Below are 18,378 nucleotides of genomic sequence, written 5' to 3' on the forward strand. Positions count from 1 at the left end.
TTTTCTGGAACGGGCGCCTCAACTCACCGCCCCATTGACTTACGCCGATGCCGTCGCATGACCACAACCACCGCCCTTCCAGGCTCCGCCTCCGATGCCCAGCCCTGTTTTTACCTCCACGCGGCCACGACCTCCAGTTCATCGAGTATTAATCCCTGGTGCACAGCGAACAATTGGCCCATCTGCTATTCGTGCGGTATTCTTGGACACGTTGCATGCCTGGGCCACCGCCGTCCACTTCATTCACGTGATGACCCATGCACAGCCGCATATGACCATCTTAAGCTCAAGACCGTGACTAACCCCTTCCGCCCAAGCCTTCACCCAATTTCTGACCGCCGTTCTCCTCTCCTCGTCGTCACTCGCTCTCCCCAATGCGTCGACGTCCCTCTATCACTGACACAAAAAACTAAGTGGCGCAGTTCCAGAGGCAAGAACTGCATCATCGCCGCAATGCTAAAGCCCTCTTCTTTCGCCGCCCAACATTATTGATGTCGCTGTTGAAGCTGTCTCTGCGCTTGCCCTCATTGACACAGGTGCCGTCAAATCTGTGATTGCCGAAAAACTGTGCTGCTCAATACGAAAAGTCACGATGCCTTTCCTCGATCCTTTACTCCGCCCAGCCACAACACAGAACATCCAGCCGGTGGCTGCGTGCACCGCCAGACTTGAAATTCAAGGAGTGCTCAACACAGTCGAGTTTGATGTTCTTTCTTACTGTTCCCATGATATTATTTTAGGTTGGGATTTTCTCTCCCATCACCAAGCTGTCATTGATTGCTCCCATGCTGAAGTCGCCTTCTCTTTGCTTGGCAATGCTAACCTGATGACGTTTCATTTTGCTGCACTAAGTTGTCCCTCACTGACGACAACCAAATACCTCCGCACGCATCCGTTCTGGCACCTGTATCCTGTTCTGTTGCCTCCGACTCTACTGTACTCTTCACACCTTCCACTGCTTTCGTTCATCGCCATCTCTCACCACTCCCAACTGGGGTGCTTGGCCTTCAAGCTGGTGCGACTCTCCTTTTTGTATACAACCACTTCCCATTCCCGATTACGTTGCTTCGCAGTTAATATCTCGGCACTGTGGAGCCTTACATCATTACCACGTTGGAACTTCCTATTGGATCGTCAGAGGTCAACACCCTCTACTGTAGTCCCGTAACTGCTACATTGCCTGAAGACGTTTTCAGCCACGTCATCGACAACACCCTAAACCCCCAAGCAACGCCTTGACCTTCTCCATCTCCTTGAGAAATTTATTGCGCATTCTATACAATAAGTAAGTTAGGCAAATTACAGCAAATAGCACATGCTGATCAGCGCAGATGAAATGAGAAAGTCCGACTCACATTGCAAGGATATTGAGCATGTGTTTTCTCCGGTCGAAACACCAACACCTAAGTAATTTACATGTGCAGTTAAGGGCACAGAGGCACGTTCGAACAGTGACGTTCGTTTATCCCGGTGTCATGCTCTGAAGCCTTTTGCAGGATGATCCCGCAAAGCATGCTGGCGCAGACAGCCATCCATGTGCAGTGCCAACTTCAAGCCAAAGAGAAGGTGGCTAGTTCCTTTTGTGCCCGAGTATCCTCTCCGTCAGGTGCTGTGAGCAATGCAACACCCCTTCCATCTTTCATACAACTGTGCAACTACAAATTTTTCTCGCAGCACACGCTATGTGTGGAAGTCGGATTCCAGAAGATGCGAGAGCCATGCAAGGAAAACAACATCGGGGGGTGAGAGAGAGAGTCGAGCGGTCACAAAATCAGCTGTATATGCAAAACACACACACACACCACTGCTTCCTGTGGTGCTAACATCAGCAAAGCCAGGTAAAGCTAGGTAAAGCCACACATAAAGCTAATTAATAGTTTGAATAAGCAGAAAACCTTGTTCACATGAAGTGGCTTCAAAATGCTTTGAAAACATTGTAGGCCAATGTGTTTTAATTAACTGGAATGATTAAAAATTCACTGTGTTATATGGTAGATGCACAACAAATTGAGTTCTCCTTTCATTCAAGGTATGCCTTGTTGGCTAGCAGTGGCACCTGTTTTTGTCCTTTAGTTATGCGTATTCAGTGTGCTTCGTGCTCAAATTCAGGAGCCCATTTCTGCAAATTCTGTTAGGTTAAAAGTTGTGCAAGGCAAGCAAGTAATGTGTTTGTGTTGTCCCTTTCAGGTCATGGTGTTTGTTCATTCTCGAAACTCTACTGTGAAGACTGCCCGGACTCTCAGAGACATGGCCCAGCAGCAAGGAAAGCTTCCTAAGTTCCAAGTCCAGCAAAGTTCTCAGTATGTGGGGGCAGAGAAGCAAGTGAGTGGATCATGTGACACACTAATGCGGCTTAACAGAGGGCTTTTGCTTTGCCACAACAAAAAAACCAATATTATGTTACACTTCTATTAGATAAGCAAATGTTGTAGTCTCATTTTCCCACATAGATTCATAGGGCATCTAAGCTGTATACGAAACCCATAATGGCTTTGTGCTGCCTTAAGGCGAATTCTGGCTTTCGAGAACTTCTTTGTTCCTTTAGATTTCAGCAGAACTCATTTGCTTATTCTTAGCTTCAGCATCTTGCATGACTGCACACACAAGTGGCTGTAACTTGCTTTTTTGAGAGAATTTTTAGAAAGGTGTCCTGTACTGCTGCTGCTAAGTGTGCCATTCGTTAAAAAGAAGCACCCATGTGATATCAGTGCTGCGTACCATGTTAACAGCACTAAAAAGATGGAATGAAGGGTGCTAGTACTGTGTACATCCTGTATTATGTACCGTCTGTGTGGAACTGAGAATGTGTTCTACAATTGTATTTAGATATATTTAATTGGAGAACCATGGGTGGTCTAAATTATTTACCTTTCTCGCCCTCCATGGTGGCTTAGCAGCTATGGTGTTGCACTGCTAAGCACGAGGTCGCGGCATCAAATCCTGGCCACTGCGGCTGTGTTTTGATAGGGGCGAAATGGAAAAATGCCCGTGTTTTGTGCATTAGGGCACTTTAAAGATCCCCCGGTGGTCAAAATTAATCTGGAGTCTCCCACTACGGCTTGCCTCATAGTCAAATCTCAGTTTTGTCACGTAAAGCCCCAGAATTTAGTTCAATTCAAATTATTTATCTGGAGCACTTGAGGCATCTGCATACTTAAATGCTTTCTACTGTCTCTGTTTCAGATGGGCAACTCTCGGAATAGCGCCTTGAGGGACCTATTTCCCTATGGCTTTTCTGTACACCATGCAGGCATGCTGCGTAGTGATCGAAACCTTGTTGAAAAGCTATTCAGTGAAGGCCTCATTAATGTCCTTGTGTGCACCTCTACACTTGCTTGGGGTGTAAACCTGCCTGCTCACGCTGTTGTCATCAAGGCAAGTTCATTTTGATGGCTTTTTGTGCAGCTTTGGAATCTGACCAGCATTTCTTCAGCTAAACTGTCAGATTCTTCCTCTCGCATATAATTAAGGCCAAACTACGCGTACTCATGCCGGCGCTCGAAAGCTCGCACTGGCGTGCATATGCATGCGTGCTTAAGCGTGCACAGCTGGTGCAGGGCAAATTGTATGAGTTGAAGCACAGCATGAGCACGGATATCTGCTCCACACAAATCAGATATCGAGCTCTGGGATTCTCGCATTTCTACATGCCTGGCTATGCAGCTACGGCAAGGTACAATCAACACTTGGTGAGGCAGATTTATGTCATGTGAGAATGTGCTTTTTTAAACTTTTTGCGCTTATCTGATGGCTTTAAATGTTTTCTTAAATTGCATTTATTAATATTTCGGCAAATTAAAGCGCTGTCAATAACAAAGTACGAGATGGTGTCAGTCAAAGCGCCTACCAATTAGCCAAGTGCTTTTCTAGATGCAAATTGGCATTCCTTGCGAGGTGCAGCATATGCTAGACGCATTGGCGAGAGCTTTCATATGCCGGCCCGAGTACATGCAGTTTGGCCTTTACTGGCCTGCACGTTGTGCAGCATAATCTATTATGTGCACAAGGTATTTGAGAACGCAGCTCTTGTGGGACATAAACACAAGTGCTCACATTCTTCTCGTATACACGCACAACATCATCTTCATCACTCTTGCTCGCATACTTAACAAGGCTACATTCAGCTGAGCATAGAGTTCCCCATTCCTATCTCCTTAGCCAGTGACCACAGCAGTGTACAGATTGTCACTTCCATGGTGCACGTGATGCTCTGTCCGTGCTTTCCTCTGTTGTGTCGATTAGCCTTGCAATAACCCACCTGCTGTAAAGATAGGAAAGCCCTGGAGAGCAAGACTTTCTGTGCAATAAAAGATTACCATAAAATGCAGGTCCACTATTAAACTGAGAACCATATTGATAGTGTTACGGCGCAACCAGGAGTGGCGCCAGTCAGAAGATGATTTGACATGTAGAGGTGGAATCAGTCTCAACAACCATCTTGTTTATGCATCGTTTTCTCTCTCATAAATATTGTAAATACAGTTAAACCTGGATATAACGAAATTGACAAATGCTCGAAAATTTTCGTTACGAAGAGGTTTTCGTTATATGCAGTTGCAGCATTGAAATCCAAAACAGAAAAGCAGAAATAAACAAAGGGGGAACTGGAGGTACTCGCCCGAAACGCATTCATTTAGCACCAAAAGACTGTTATTTTACTCTGTTGCTTGTTTGTGAGGGACGGCAACACTGAACGCTCGTAAGACATCAACGTATACAATTCTGTTCCATCATTGTCTAGCAAGCCTGCGACACGGCGCAAAATGTCAATGGTGTCCAGCACTTCCATCACGGAAGGCAAAGCATATGATGAATTCCGAAGATCCGTCATCGTCACTGTGATATTTGATACTTTCCACTAGCACCTCATGAGAGATCTCTTCCGTAGTGACGGTGTAGGATTTGGAGGACGATCCCACTGCTGGCATACAGTTGTAAGATTTGTCAGACAATCTCGCTGCTGCCACCATTTGTAAAGGTTGAAGGTCGTAGAGAGGAACTTGGGAGGAACTAGGCGTACAGGGTTTATTTACAGTATTTACATTTTAAACAGGAGATACATCGACAGTCTAGCGTGACTCCCAAATGGAGCACGCAAAACGAAGCATACAACATACGAGCACGAAGCTCCAAACACACCCAGCACACTGCTGGTCGAGCACGATGACGAGCACGCAGCTCACAAGAATGATGACGAGCACACACTAGCAGCCGACAACAGCTGCTTATAAACACTCCATTGGTCCCTAGTTCCCTAGGTGAGGGAAACGGCAGTTTACCGCCGATTCGCAGCGTCAAACGTCAACGCAGTCGACCCGCCGGTTGCCCATTATCTTGAGTCTTAAAAGGCGCGTTGGTTACCCGAGCTGACCCCCGCAGCATGGCCGCCGGTTGTCCATTGTCCTGCACCTCTAAATTCCAGAGCTGCCTTTCTCCTGTAGTCGCCACAAGTGTCAGCAGACTGCGACCAATCCTGGGGCCCGTGGCAAACTTACTGCAAAGCACTATTTTGTTAGGGAAGCTCTTCTTGCTGCAGAGAGAGACCATGAAAACCCGGCAAATCAACCAATAATACGTTGGGCGCCAAACGTGGCCCACCCTGCTGCCGCCGCCGATTCCCCGAACGAGGCGCATGGTGGATTAACGCTGCTGTAGTGAAGCATGTTCATGGTCGGTTAGCGCTGTCGTCCTCGCTGGTTCTCTGAAGGGCGCCTCCACCCACCACAGATCGATCGAAGCACGTGCAGCGGGCTGAGATAGCTTTGCAGAGCAGTACCCCTGCAGGCCGATCCTAGCAACAGTGCAATCGTCCGCATACAAAAAAAAATCGCAAAGCTGCACGTCGTCCGGGGCTGCTCCATTCGTGCACACTGAAACCCAAGCTTTGGCGAGATCTGGAGGGCCTGAAAGCTCTTCCTATCCACTGTCAGTTTCTGCATTATCATCATCATCAGCATCAACCTGTTTTATGTCTACTGCAGGACGAAGGCCTCTCTCCGCAATCTCCAATTACCCCTGTCCCGTGCCAACCGACTCCAACCAGCACCTGCGAATTTCCTAATTTTGTCGCACCACATAGTCTTCTGTCGTCCTCTACTGCGCTTCCTTTCTCTTGGTACCCTTTCTGTCACCCTAATGGTCCAACAGTTATCTTCTCTACTCATTACATGACCTGCCCAGTGCCATTTATCCTCTTCATGCCAATTAGAATGTCGTCTATACCCGTTTGCTCTATGATTCAAACCACTCTCTTTCTGTTTCTTAAAGTTATGCCTAGCATTCTTCGTGCCATCGCTCTTTGCGCAGTCCTTAACTTGTTCTCAAGTTTCTTTGTCAGTCTCCAAGTCTCTGCCCCATATGTCATCACCGGTAAAGTGCGCTGATTATACACCTTCCTTTTAAATGATTACGGTAAGCTTCCAGTCAGGAGCTCACGATGTCTGCCGTATGCGATCCAACCCATTTTTATTCTTCTGTGAATTTCCTTCTCATGGTCAGGGTTCCATGTGATTAGTTGACCTAGGTAAACATACTCCTTCACAGACTCCAGAGGCTCACTGGTGATCCTGAATTCTTGTTCCCTTGCCCAGTTATTCATCATTATCTTTGTCTTCTGTATCTTAATCTTCAGCCCCACTCATACACTCTCTCTGTCAAGGTCCTCAATCACTTGTTGTAACTCGTCCGCAATGTTGCTGAATAGAAGAATGTCATCGGCAAATGGAAGGTTGCTTAGGTATTCGCCGTTGATCCTAACTCCTAAACCTTCCCAGTTTTATTGCTTGAATATTTCTTCCAAGCACGCAGTGAATAGCATTGGAGAGATTGTGTCTCCTTGTGTCTGACTCCTTTCTTTATAACTATCTGCCTACCTGTGTACAACTAAGGTGGCTGTGGAATCTCTGTAGACATTTTCCAAGGTATTTACGTATGCAGTATGTACTCCTTGTTTACGCAGTGCCTCTATGACTGCTGGTATCTCTACTGAATCAAATGCTTTTTCGTAATCTATGAAAGCCATATAGAGAGGTTTATTGTACTCTGCAGATTTCTCAATCAGCTGATTAATGACATAGATGTGATCCATCGTAGAGAATTCCTTCCTGAAGCCCGCCTGTTCCCTTGGTCGACTAAAGTCCTCTGTTGCCCTCATCCTACTGGAGAATATTTCGGTAAATATTTTGTATAATACTGGGAGTAAGCTAATAGGCCTATAATTTTTCAGTCCTTTAATGTCTTCCTTTTTGTGGATTAGTATAATGTTTGCATCCTTCCAGTTTTCTGGGACCATTGCAGTCGATAGACACTTCGTATAGAGAGCCAGCAGTTTTCCAAACATTATGTCTCCTCCATCTTTGATTAAATTGACTGTTATTCCACCTTCTCCTGCCGCTTTTCCTTGTTTCATGTCTTGCAAGGCCCTTCTCACCTCATCTCTAGTTATAGAAAGAGCTTCTGTATCCTGTTCATTAACATTTCAAATGGAGTTCTCTTGAGTCCTCTAGGTACTGTACAGGCCAGTATAGAATTCTTCCACTGCATTTATTATACCTTTGAGATTGCTGTTGATATTACCCTGCTTATCTTTCAGTGCATTCATCTTGGTTTGTCCTATGCCAAGTTCCTTCTCACTGATTTCAGGCTACGTCCATTTCTTACGGCTTCCTCAGTCTTTCTCACATTATAATTTTCGAATATCACTTATTTTTGCATCGCTGATCAGTTTTGACAGTTCCGCAAATTCTATCATATCTCTTGAGTTGGGCACTTTCATTCTTTGTCGTTTCTTTATTAGGTCCTTTGTTATTTAGGAGAGCTTGCCTACTGGTGTCCTTGATGTCTTGCTTCCCACTTCAGTTACTGCCTCTGAAGCCAGCCTCGTTACGGTTTCATTCATTACCTCTATGTCATCGTCATCATCTCTGTGTTCTAATGCTGCCAATTTGTTTGCAAGTACCAGCCTAAATTTGTCTGCTTTTACCCTTACTGCCTCTAAGTTGACCTGTTTCTTCTTGACCAATTTTACTCTTTCTCTTTTCAAATTGAGGTGAATCCTAGCCCTCGCTAACCGATGATCACTGCACTTTACCCTACCTATCACTTCTACATCCTGCACTATGCTGGGATTGGCAGAAAGTATGAAATCAATTTCATTCCTTCTTTCACCGATAGGGTTTCTCCTGGTCCACTTTCTATTGCTACGCTTCCTGTAAAAGGTGTTCATTATTCTCAGCTTATTCCTTTCTGCGAATTCTACCAGCACCTCTCCTCTAGCGTTTCTAGAATCGACGCCGTAGTTGCCAATTGCCTGTTCACCCGCCTGCTTTTTCCCCACTTTTGCATTGAAGTCACCCATTTCGCAGTCCGCAGCCTGAACATCTTTTGTGATTCGGGCCTTGCTGAAGCAGTTCACAATAGTGAACACTTTCTTTAGCGCAAAACAACAGACACAAGAAAGATGACCCAGTACAAGGTGCTACTCTCAACTGACATCATTTTATTGCGTCACTCCTTTATAGACAGCTTAAACCAGAGGAACATGCGCAGACAGCACCGTGTGGTGGAGCCACCAACATCCGATCCCTAGAGCGCACTCATGCGACAGAATCCAAAAAACCAAATTCAGCGCTGTGCAATGATAAGGAAGGCACATTAATGCACTGTGACCCCAATGACTGAATGAAAAATGCTTCCGATAGCTCTCGGGCGGTGGTGTCACGACTCTTTTTTCAAAATCGTGGTGTCATGAAACATGGGTTTGCACTTGCATATTTTACAATGCTGAGCCAAATGTGAACCTCTGCCTCTTGGTATGGAGCTATCTAGGGACGGTAAACTCCAGTTTTTAGATTTGCAGCTATCCTTACAAACAGGCCGCGCCTGTTGGATGTACTCGCCACATGCACGTAAGGAACTTTTGCCTTACGCGTCTGCGCACTCAAAGACTGTGAAACGCGCTATTGCTTTGATGTGTTTAGAATCTTTGTGAATGAAATCTTGTCATCACTCTGCAAACCTGAGTTTCATTGCACAGTTAAATAGGCTGCAGGCTGCTGGTTTCCCAAGTATGATGGTGACGTCAGTCTCGGAAGTATTGCTTCAGAAACTGAAAGGGAAGCGGCACAAAAGTATCTGCATCACCCAAAAGAAGAGGCCTGAAGCTGTGCCGTATTGCCACAGAGTGGCTCACAATCTAAAGAATGTCGCCACTAGATACCGAATTCCGGTAGTGTTTTCCGCTCCTCAGAAACTGTCAATGTTGTGCAGCCATATTTCTAAAACAAGTAAAAAACCAGATTGTGAAAAGAACCATGCAAAGTTTGCAGATTGCAGTGTCGGTGTGGTTTATAAGATTCCCTTGTCATGTGGCAAAGTGTATGTAGGGCACTCAGGCCGCTGTTTTAACGAGCGCCTTAGAGAACATGAAAGATCCATACCAACAAGCACAGGTTCACATTAGGCTCAGCATTGTAAAATATGCAAGTGCAAACCCATGTTTCGTGACACCACGATTTTGAAAAAGAGTCGTGACACCACCGCCCGAGAGCTATCGGAAGCATTTTTCATTCAGCAAGGTGTCTACCAACCGGGAAAACCGGGAAAACCGGGAATTCTCAGGGATATTGAATGGTATGGAAAAAGTCAGGGAAAACTCAGGGAATTTGGGCCTCTATCAGGGAAAATTAGTGGCAATATATTGAAAGGGTCGAAAGTCGCGGTAATGCTGGCTCGAGCAACAGACAGGAGTCGTAATGAAGCGTCTTTGACGCGCTGTCGTCGGCTGGAGGAGTTGCCAGTATGCAGTCAACCACCGACTTTCCGGATTCCCAATAATGTGGACGGCTTCGCGGCACCCTCACGTAACCCATAGAGTCAACGTATCAGAACGTGTGAAATTTCGGAAGCAAGAACTCTTCGCCGTCCGATTTTCCGGATGTTTTGCCGTGACCGCAGGTCCGAAACGGCAATAATCAAAGGCACCACCGCTGCCGTTTTGATTACTTCGCCGCCTCGAACTGGCGCTTTCGCACCCAGATCTGCTGGCAGCCGTGGCCACCACTGCGGCAACGCTAGGCCTAGCTGCTTCGACGTTCGCTATGAAGCTTCTTGCCCTTGGGTGCCGTGTTTTTCATTGAAAGAATTAGCTGCTGTCAGCAATGGCACAGACTCCGCATTTGTGGTCCTCGCGATTGTCTTAAGAACTTAAAAAACACAGTGCTTTGCACAATTCCGTTTCCCGAAAGTCAGCTTTGCCTCTGTGCAGAAATGTTACATGGTGAAGCATATATTGCATTGAAGCATAAGCGTGGAAAGGGGCTAATGCCACGGAACACAGTATGCATTCCTTAATTATACACACGTGCACCCGGTATTTCCTGTCACAGTACGAGCGCCGATGTGCCTAATATGCGTACCGACGGGCCTTCAGAGCGTTTTCGAACGTGCCTGTCGCGGTTTGAGCCCCTAAGGGCAGTAAATGACACGCATTTAGTTTTTTGCAGTTGGTCGATTTTTCGAACGTTTTCCCGACTCCTAGGTAGTTCTAAAAATTGGTCGTGGACTGTGCAACTGACCAAGATGCTTCAAATGGTCCTTGGAGCGAACGAGTGGCAGAAGCAGGACAAGAACAGAAATGATGTACGCATTGAGGAATAAACGGGAAAGGAAGCTTGCTGCCGCCGTTTTGGAGAAGTTTGAGCTCAAAAAACAAAATTTTGGCTGATGCCGAGAGGCAGGTGTCCCTCATCCAAACCAAAATAAACTCTTTAAAGCTGTGAAACACAACACTCAGGCGTCGTGCACGGGCTGAGAGTATGTCAGGACAGTTGAGGTTGACTTACGAGCGGTTGAGAGAGAATCTCAATTGTGACAGCGTTCGGGCCTCATACCGCTGAGCTTGCTATCAGTTGATGGAAATAGCTCATATTCGAATATATTTGCTTCTATGTGCATCTCCTTTTTATTCGTATTTGTGAATGTCCGACTTCATTTGCAATTTTTTTTGAAGACACTTTATCTGCTGTGCATTTTACTAACCTCTGCCTTCTATTCTCTTCTTGAATAACATAAACACTACTACTTAGTATTTAAATTGGATTAAGTTGCTTTTTTATATTTTCATGTGCTTACTACAGAGTGACAGCATCAGGCGATGTGGTTTCAGCCCATCTTGACATAAAACATAGTTCTGCATCACTCAGGGAAATGTGCAAAGGCACTCAGGGAAGACCTGGAAAACTCAGGGAATTTGGAAATGTCAACTTGGTAGACACCTGAACAGTCATTGGGGTCACAGTGCATTAGTGTGCCTTCCTTATCATTGTACAGTGCTGAATTTGGTTTTTTGGATTCTATCGCGTGAGTGCGCTCTAGGGATCGGATGTTGGTGGCTCCACCACACGGTGCTCACTGCGCATATTCCTCTGGTTTGAGCTGTCTATAAAGGAGTGACGCAATAAAATGATGTCAGTTGAGAGTAGCCCCTTGTACTGGGGGGGGTGTCTTTCTTGTGTCTGTTGTTTTGCGCTAAACAAAGTATTCATGGATTCGCACGAACTAGTCCGCCAACGCATTGTGCTAAACTATTTTTCATAATAGTGTCTGCACTTGTTTGCCTCCAGGATGCTTCAAGCATCTCAACTGCTTGAAAAATGTCCACCTTTGTATCCCGCTGAAGACCAATGTTCAGAAGCAGCCTTTCGATTAATCTACGGCAGTAGGAATGCTTGACAATCTTAATAATTTCTCGGTCAAGGTGCTCATTGAGTGACATACAGTTCGCGGGTAAAAACTGCAGTTCAATGTTACACAGCTTGAGGCTTTTAACATAGTGCACTGTACAGTTGTCTACGAATAGACAAATTCTGCAGCCTTGTTTCTTGATATCTTTGTCGAACTCTCTCAACCAGTCACTAAATAAGCCCCATGTCAACCATACTTTTGCATTTGCCATGTATTGCATGGGCATTCTGTGTGTCCCTTTAAAGCATCTGGGTCGGGTGCTTTTGCCAATAACGAGTGGGACTTGCTTGTCGCTTCCGTCCGAATTTACGCAGAGCAAAACAGTAAAGTGACGTTTACTCTGCTTGCCACCGTGGCAGACGTCTCCTTTTAGCGTTAGGCTGCGGTTTGGGAGCAACTCAAAAAAAAGGGGGGGGGGGGGGGGGGGCTGTCTTGTCAGCGTTGTATGTATCACACACGTCATAATGCTTCAAAATGCCTGGTAGCTTGTGCTCAATCCAAGAAGTGGCATCATCGCTGTTCACAGAGGAGGACTCACCGCTAATTACTTTGCCGACGATTCCATACCTGCTTTTGAAGCTTTGAAGCCACCTGTTACTGGCTTTTAAATCATTGCATCCCAGGATACAAGCGTGATCCCTTGCTTTTTGCTTCAAAACAGCGCTGCTGATGGGAAAATTTCGTGCTCTCATGTCCATGAACCAAGTAAACACCGCTTTGTCGACCTTGACGTATGTTGATGGCTTCAGCTTCTTTTTCTTGCAGTCGGTACCTGACTCTACTGCACCCTACTGACTCTTCGGCGTGCTCTCTCATGGGTTGCAGAATCAAGCGTCTTTCCATTCTTTATTTAGATCACTATCATCAAGAATCATGTTGCTGGCTGGCTCAAGGGACGCAGGGGGTGCCTTAATGTGCATGTAGACACACGCAGACAAGCGTCCTCCTTCCCTACTCTCTGCACCAACGGCACTCTGCAAAAGCCCCGCTGTCACTGGGACTACTATGTGCACACCAAGTGCAATGACACCTGTTGAAACTCTCTCATTGGCGAGCCAACTGCAGGAGATGCATGCGGCTGCTGCTCCCACTAAAATAACAAAATTTGGGGCAAGATCCACTAGATGGTCGGTGAAGGGAATTCGTTACTTCCAGGGTGTCTCCTGCCGCCACTTCGTTACATAGAGGTCACAAATACATGTGCTTCTATAGAGTGACAGGGGGGAATAGAGAAACTTCAGAATATTGAGGAAGTCGTCATATGGAGGTTCATTATATGCAGGTTTAACTGTACATTTTTATGTGACTTCTGCAATGTAACAATATTCAGTGCAACATAACATCAATAATTCCTTATCTTCAAAGGGAAAATAGAGCTTCATTCTCTCGTCGCATGAGAGTTATGCAGACCCTTGCATCTACACGAGGCACGAGTGGCTGGTACGCTCTGGCTTGGGCTAGCGTTCTGAAAGGAGATTAAAAAGAATGCTACGCTAAGAGATCGAGTCTCGGTTTTTCCTCTCTTGCAAGAGTCCAAGACTTTACCGGTCTACGTGGCCGCTCGTTGCCACAGTTTGGTGACCGCGGACGTGATACTGTCATACGCTCCTGTGGTAGATACGACCATGGACGAGACCAACGCTACGAGAGCTCAAGGACCGAACCCTTCCGAGGAACGCGGTGAGCCCTCCTGTTCGGCCATCGTTGACCGCCTCCCACAGTACTGGGACCAGCATTCTTCGGCGTGGTTTCTTCAGGCTGAATCGCAATTTCAAGTCGCTGGTATTCGCTCTCAACTCTCAAAGTTTCATTATGTTATTGCAGCTCTCTCGCCCGCCGTTATTGACGAAGTAGCATATTTGCTGAACTCCCCATTGTCTGCTGCCGCCTATGATGATCTAAAGGCAGCCCTGCTACAGCGCACAGCAGCTTCACAGCGTTCTCGCATCCAGCAGCTTCTGTCAGCCGGAAAGGCATCGACCCTCGCCCCGCGAGAGTCGACACCTTTTCTACATCTTTGAGTTTACCACAACGTTCCGCCACATCAAGGGCACCGACAACGTTCCAGCCGACATTCAGAGTCGCGTCAATGTCGTTTCCATATTGATGTCGGAACCTTTCATCATCGAAGTCGACTGACTCGCCAGTCAACAGTATGACAACACTGAACTTCGTACACTCCGGAATTCGTCAACGTTCCTGAAATTTGTGGGGCTTTCACTCTGCGTGTGGCTAGGGCTGAAGGTGAGCTCTGGATTTAGCCCCACGCAGTCGCTTTGTGTTACTCCCCAACCCGTAGCATGGGAATCGCGGCTACGTCGGGTTCGAACGAATAAGGCAACCAGCGGCGTCAACTGTAAGAACGTTTATTGCTACCGGCAATAAAGAACACTGGCAGAGGTACGTCCCCTCTGTAATAGTAATAGGCTGGCCTCGTTGCCTGGGATAGTCGGGCAAACGTGGTCACACACGGGTTGAGGCAGGTACTCCAGTCCAGCTGGTTAGGGGTCCGGCCTCAGAGAGAGAGGGTTTCTCCTGGTCGCGCTGTTTTGTACCTTTTTACCTGGGCGAGGGGAATGTCCTCCTCACCCGTCAGCTACCTGCCCGCGAGTCGGGGAGGAACGGTGCGTGCGCGTCGCGAGAGCAAAGGAGAATCGGGAGAGGGCGCAGTGCGCCTCTCCCGTGTCTATGCCGGCTCTCGACGCGATGACGTGAGGGAAGATGGGTGCGTGTGCTCCCCACAAATTGGAGGATGTCGTTGTGACCCCAGATGGTACGTCCATCGTCTGCGACACTTCTACTGACACACCTAGACCATACATTCCGGCACCCCTTTGCCGACGTCTATTACCGTCTACCGTGTACAACCTGTCGCATCCTGGCATACTCGCGACACAGAAGCTTCTTTCTAGTCATTTCGTTTGGCCTCGGGTAAACGCGCAAGTTTACGATTGGATTCGCTGCTGTTTGTCATGTCAACGCTCTAAGATCCAGTGTCACCCCATTCCGCCTGCCAAGTCTTCCACCGGATGCTCCTTTTGACACCCTACACCTAGTCCTCATCGGCCCTCTCCCACCTTCGAAAGGTTACTGCTACATACTGACATGCGTCGACCACTATACACGGTGGCCAGAAGCTACACCGATATATGACATTTCAGTTCCCACTGTTGCAGCAGCTTTCATGTCTACATGGATGGCACGGTTCGGCGGCCCATCCACAATAGTTGCCGATCTCGGTCGGCAGTTTGACTCAGTACTCTTCAACGAACTAATCAAACAACTCGGAACGACACGTTTTCGCACGACTACTTACCACCTGCAGTCCAATGGACCAGTTGAACGTTTTCACTGGCATCTCAAGGCCTCCATTATGGCACATGAATCATCGGAGCAGTGGGTTCTACATTTGCCTCTCCTCTTGGCATCAGAGCTGCACTCATGAGAGACCTAGGTTGCTCCTGTGTTGAGCTAGTCTACGGCACTCACCTACGCCTTCCGTGCGATTTTTTCGTCGTCACCACCAAAACACCTATGCCATCAGCTGCCGACTACGTTGCCGAACTGCAAACTTTCTTCAGCCAGATACGCCCTGTGCCTACACGTTCACAAGAAGCAAGGTCTCCGTACGTTCCTCCCGCACTCACCTCTGCTACCCACGTTTTCGTGCGTAACTATGCCGTGTGGAAGCCTTTGCAGCCACAGTACTCCAGCCATATGGTATTCTCGAGCGTCGTCCGACAACTTTTGTCGTGAATGTCAACTGCCGATCAGACACAGTTGCTCTGGAACGTGTCAAACCCACCTATATCAAAGCACCTGCCATCGGCTCCACCAATATGTGACGCAACCTTGCTGCATCCTTTCACGCCGCCTCCGTACGTGACACCCAAGACCAACGCCAAGACACGCCGCGTCACATGGACTTTCCATCGTTCGTTGAATTTTCCTCCTCTCTAGGGGGTGAGCCCTCTGTAGTGGCAGCAGCATCGGCGTCAGATGAGAGTTATGCAGATGCTCGCGTCTACACGAGGCACGAGCGGCTGGCATGCTCCGGCACGGGCTAGCATTCCGAAAGGAGATTTTAAAAAATGCTACGCTAAGAGATTGAGTGTCGATTTTTCCTCTCCCCGAGACTTCACCGGTCTACGTGGTCGCTCGCCGCCACCATTCTATTTGACATACTATTGATAAAGGATGTTATCCAAACCTCCATATGCTAGAACTTAGCTGCAATCGGTGTTGGCATACTGATTTAGAGTTCCTTTTAATAAAAATTGAGCATACTGTACATCTTCATTCCTAGGTACTCAAGTTACAGATTCTAGCTTTGCAACATTCCTGTTATGCAATGCTAGCAAACTCCCGAGTATCTACAGTGCAGTATTTTCTTGCCTTTGGTTTTGAACCATTAAAGGGGCACTGAACAAAAATGTGAAAAAAAATGAGGAAAACATCCAAATTCGACTCGGGAAATGTGACTGTTCTGATTACAGTGTTTATTTCACATATTTCTTAACGGATGGCTGTACTTTTGGAGGATTGTGAGTGCCCGGCGGCTCCACGCTGGCATGCGTGGGGCTGCGCACCGACCACCGTGATGTAATGGGTGCCGGCTCTAAGCAGCAGCAGCATGCGTTGTTGCAACAAAGCGTTGAAATTGTTTCAAAATTGTTCGCGTTTAAGTTTCGGAACACTGTACAGAAACAGGGCGACAATTTGAAATTGTTGACAATATTCTCTCGCCGATACAGGCAGTCGACCATTGTACAATAGTGAGTGTACGCACAGAACACCTGTGGCATCCGTTTGACGTCTGCTCCAGTCCACCTTCTACTTGTACGAGCACTATGGTGCATCCATTGTGGGTGCAATATGAAGCTTTTACGTAACGTTATGCAGAAGTTTCTTAACCAGATGAAAATTATTGAAGGACCCTACTACTACGATGCCATAGTGCTCTCTCGCTGACATACTGCAGCTCTTCAGCAAAGTAAGCCTCATCTGGTAGTCACTGCCCTCGAAGCGTTTGGAGCACAGAAAGTTCTGCTTTGATGGTACCCAGGTTGGCTGCGATGGGTGCGCAGTGCTAATCCATATCCTTCGAAGATTTGGCTCTGCCGTAAAGGTATGACATGACTTGTCTCGCCCAACAATACTTTTCTCATACTCTTGCGTGCAGCCGCATAGAGACATTCTCCTGCGTTTTGCCAGGTGCTTCACTGATCACATTACAAACTAGCAAACAATACAGACGACAATTTTGAAGACTTGGACACAATTTCCGCTTGTGGAAAAAGTATGCGGCTGCGAGCGATTGCGCAGTTGAGAGGTCGTTTGCTGCCGTTTGGCTCCGTCCATGTGGGTGGACAGACGCGGGCAATGGCTGGCATGTCGGTAATTGGAACAGACATCACAGACATGTCACTTCCTCTAGTTAATGGTACGGCCGCTAGATGCGTTATTTTGCAAAAACTGCATTAAATTCCTTTTTTCCGCTAGTTTCTGCCTGAAAACAAGGTTGTGTCAGCCATTTTCACCACCCAATCTTTCATTTGGGCTAAAAATCTCAGCAGCAAAGGATTTCTTTAGTATCCCTTTAATGTATGATAAATTTTCTGAAATGTCATATTTGATTTGATATTCGTTTATGTTTTTGATTTAATGTAATATTCGATTCTAAATCTGCTATTGAGCATTCTTACAGCCCTGGTTTCAGCCGCTGCAACCCTGTGGTTGTGTTGAAGGGTTAAAAAAACTTAAACCTGTTGTACACTCTATCTGTGGCCATTAAGGCTTCACAATTTGCTACTGTTGCCTGTGCTGCAGGGCAGTGATAGCAATGCCAAGTACTTGCTTCTGCTGACAGGGCACAGACATCTATGACTCCAAGCATGGCACCTTTGTGGACCTGGACATCCTGGATGTGATGCAGATATTCGGCCGTGCAGGCCGACCCCAATTTGACAAGGAGGGCCACGGAACCATCATTACAACACATGCAAAACTCAACAAGTACCTGTCTCTACTCACCTGCCAGTTCCCGATAGAAAGCAACTTCCACCAGAACCTGGTGGATAATCTCAATGCAGAGGTAAGCAGTATTTGTGCATGTCGGGTTACATAAAAAGAATCAGATTCTTCTGCTAAAGCATGCTTTGTGCTAGGAATTTTTTTTTCTATCTTTGTTTCTTTTCTTAACTTTCACATTTTCAGCATATTTCAGTATGATTTTTTCTTTCTCTCTTCACATACTTACGTTTTCTTGGCACAGCATTGTCAGGCCTCCTCCAGGACTCAAAAGTTTGGGAACCCTTTTTTGTGACTTTAAAGCAGTGAAGTGATCTTGCAGAAGCAGTGCTCATATAATGACTTTCGCCAGAAGGTATGCAAGGTCTACTTGCAAAATTTCACCTCGACAAGTCTTGTCATTTACCTGTGATGATTGCTTGAAAATTGCATGTAAATGGCAGTACTGTGACCAGCTCGAGCTTCGAGAATTTGCAGGGTGGCTGTACTAGTCTGTTAGACGTTGTTCTAGTGCGCTTAGTTATTCGAGAGCTAGACTTATTTTTCATTCAACCTTAAAAAATCAAAAACTAAGATTTCAAACAAGAGCAGATCAGTTTTCTTTTG

The 18,378-nt window shown here is 46.6% G+C and overlaps 1 protein-coding gene across 2 annotated transcripts in view; it reads left to right on the forward strand.

Annotated features, from left to right (window-relative positions):
• The window catches only part of LOC139060239 (activating signal cointegrator 1 complex subunit 3-like), a 462,385-nt gene that overhangs the window by 142,903 nt on the left and 301,104 nt on the right, over positions 1 to 18,378 (forward strand). For both annotated transcript variants that reach the window (XM_070539311.1, XM_070539312.1), the window contains 3 exons: positions 2,188 to 2,322; positions 3,184 to 3,375; positions 17,612 to 17,836. In XM_070539311.1, coding sequence (XP_070395412.1) covers positions 2,188 to 2,322; positions 3,184 to 3,375; positions 17,612 to 17,836 — 552 coding nt within the window. The remainder of the gene's footprint in view (positions 1 to 2,187; positions 2,323 to 3,183; positions 3,376 to 17,611; positions 17,837 to 18,378) is intronic.

Source organism: Dermacentor albipictus, chromosome 5 (assembly GCF_038994185.2).
Source record: "Dermacentor albipictus isolate Rhodes 1998 colony chromosome 5, USDA_Dalb.pri_finalv2, whole genome shotgun sequence".
Taxonomy (NCBI): domain Eukaryota; kingdom Metazoa; phylum Arthropoda; class Arachnida; order Ixodida; family Ixodidae; genus Dermacentor; species Dermacentor albipictus.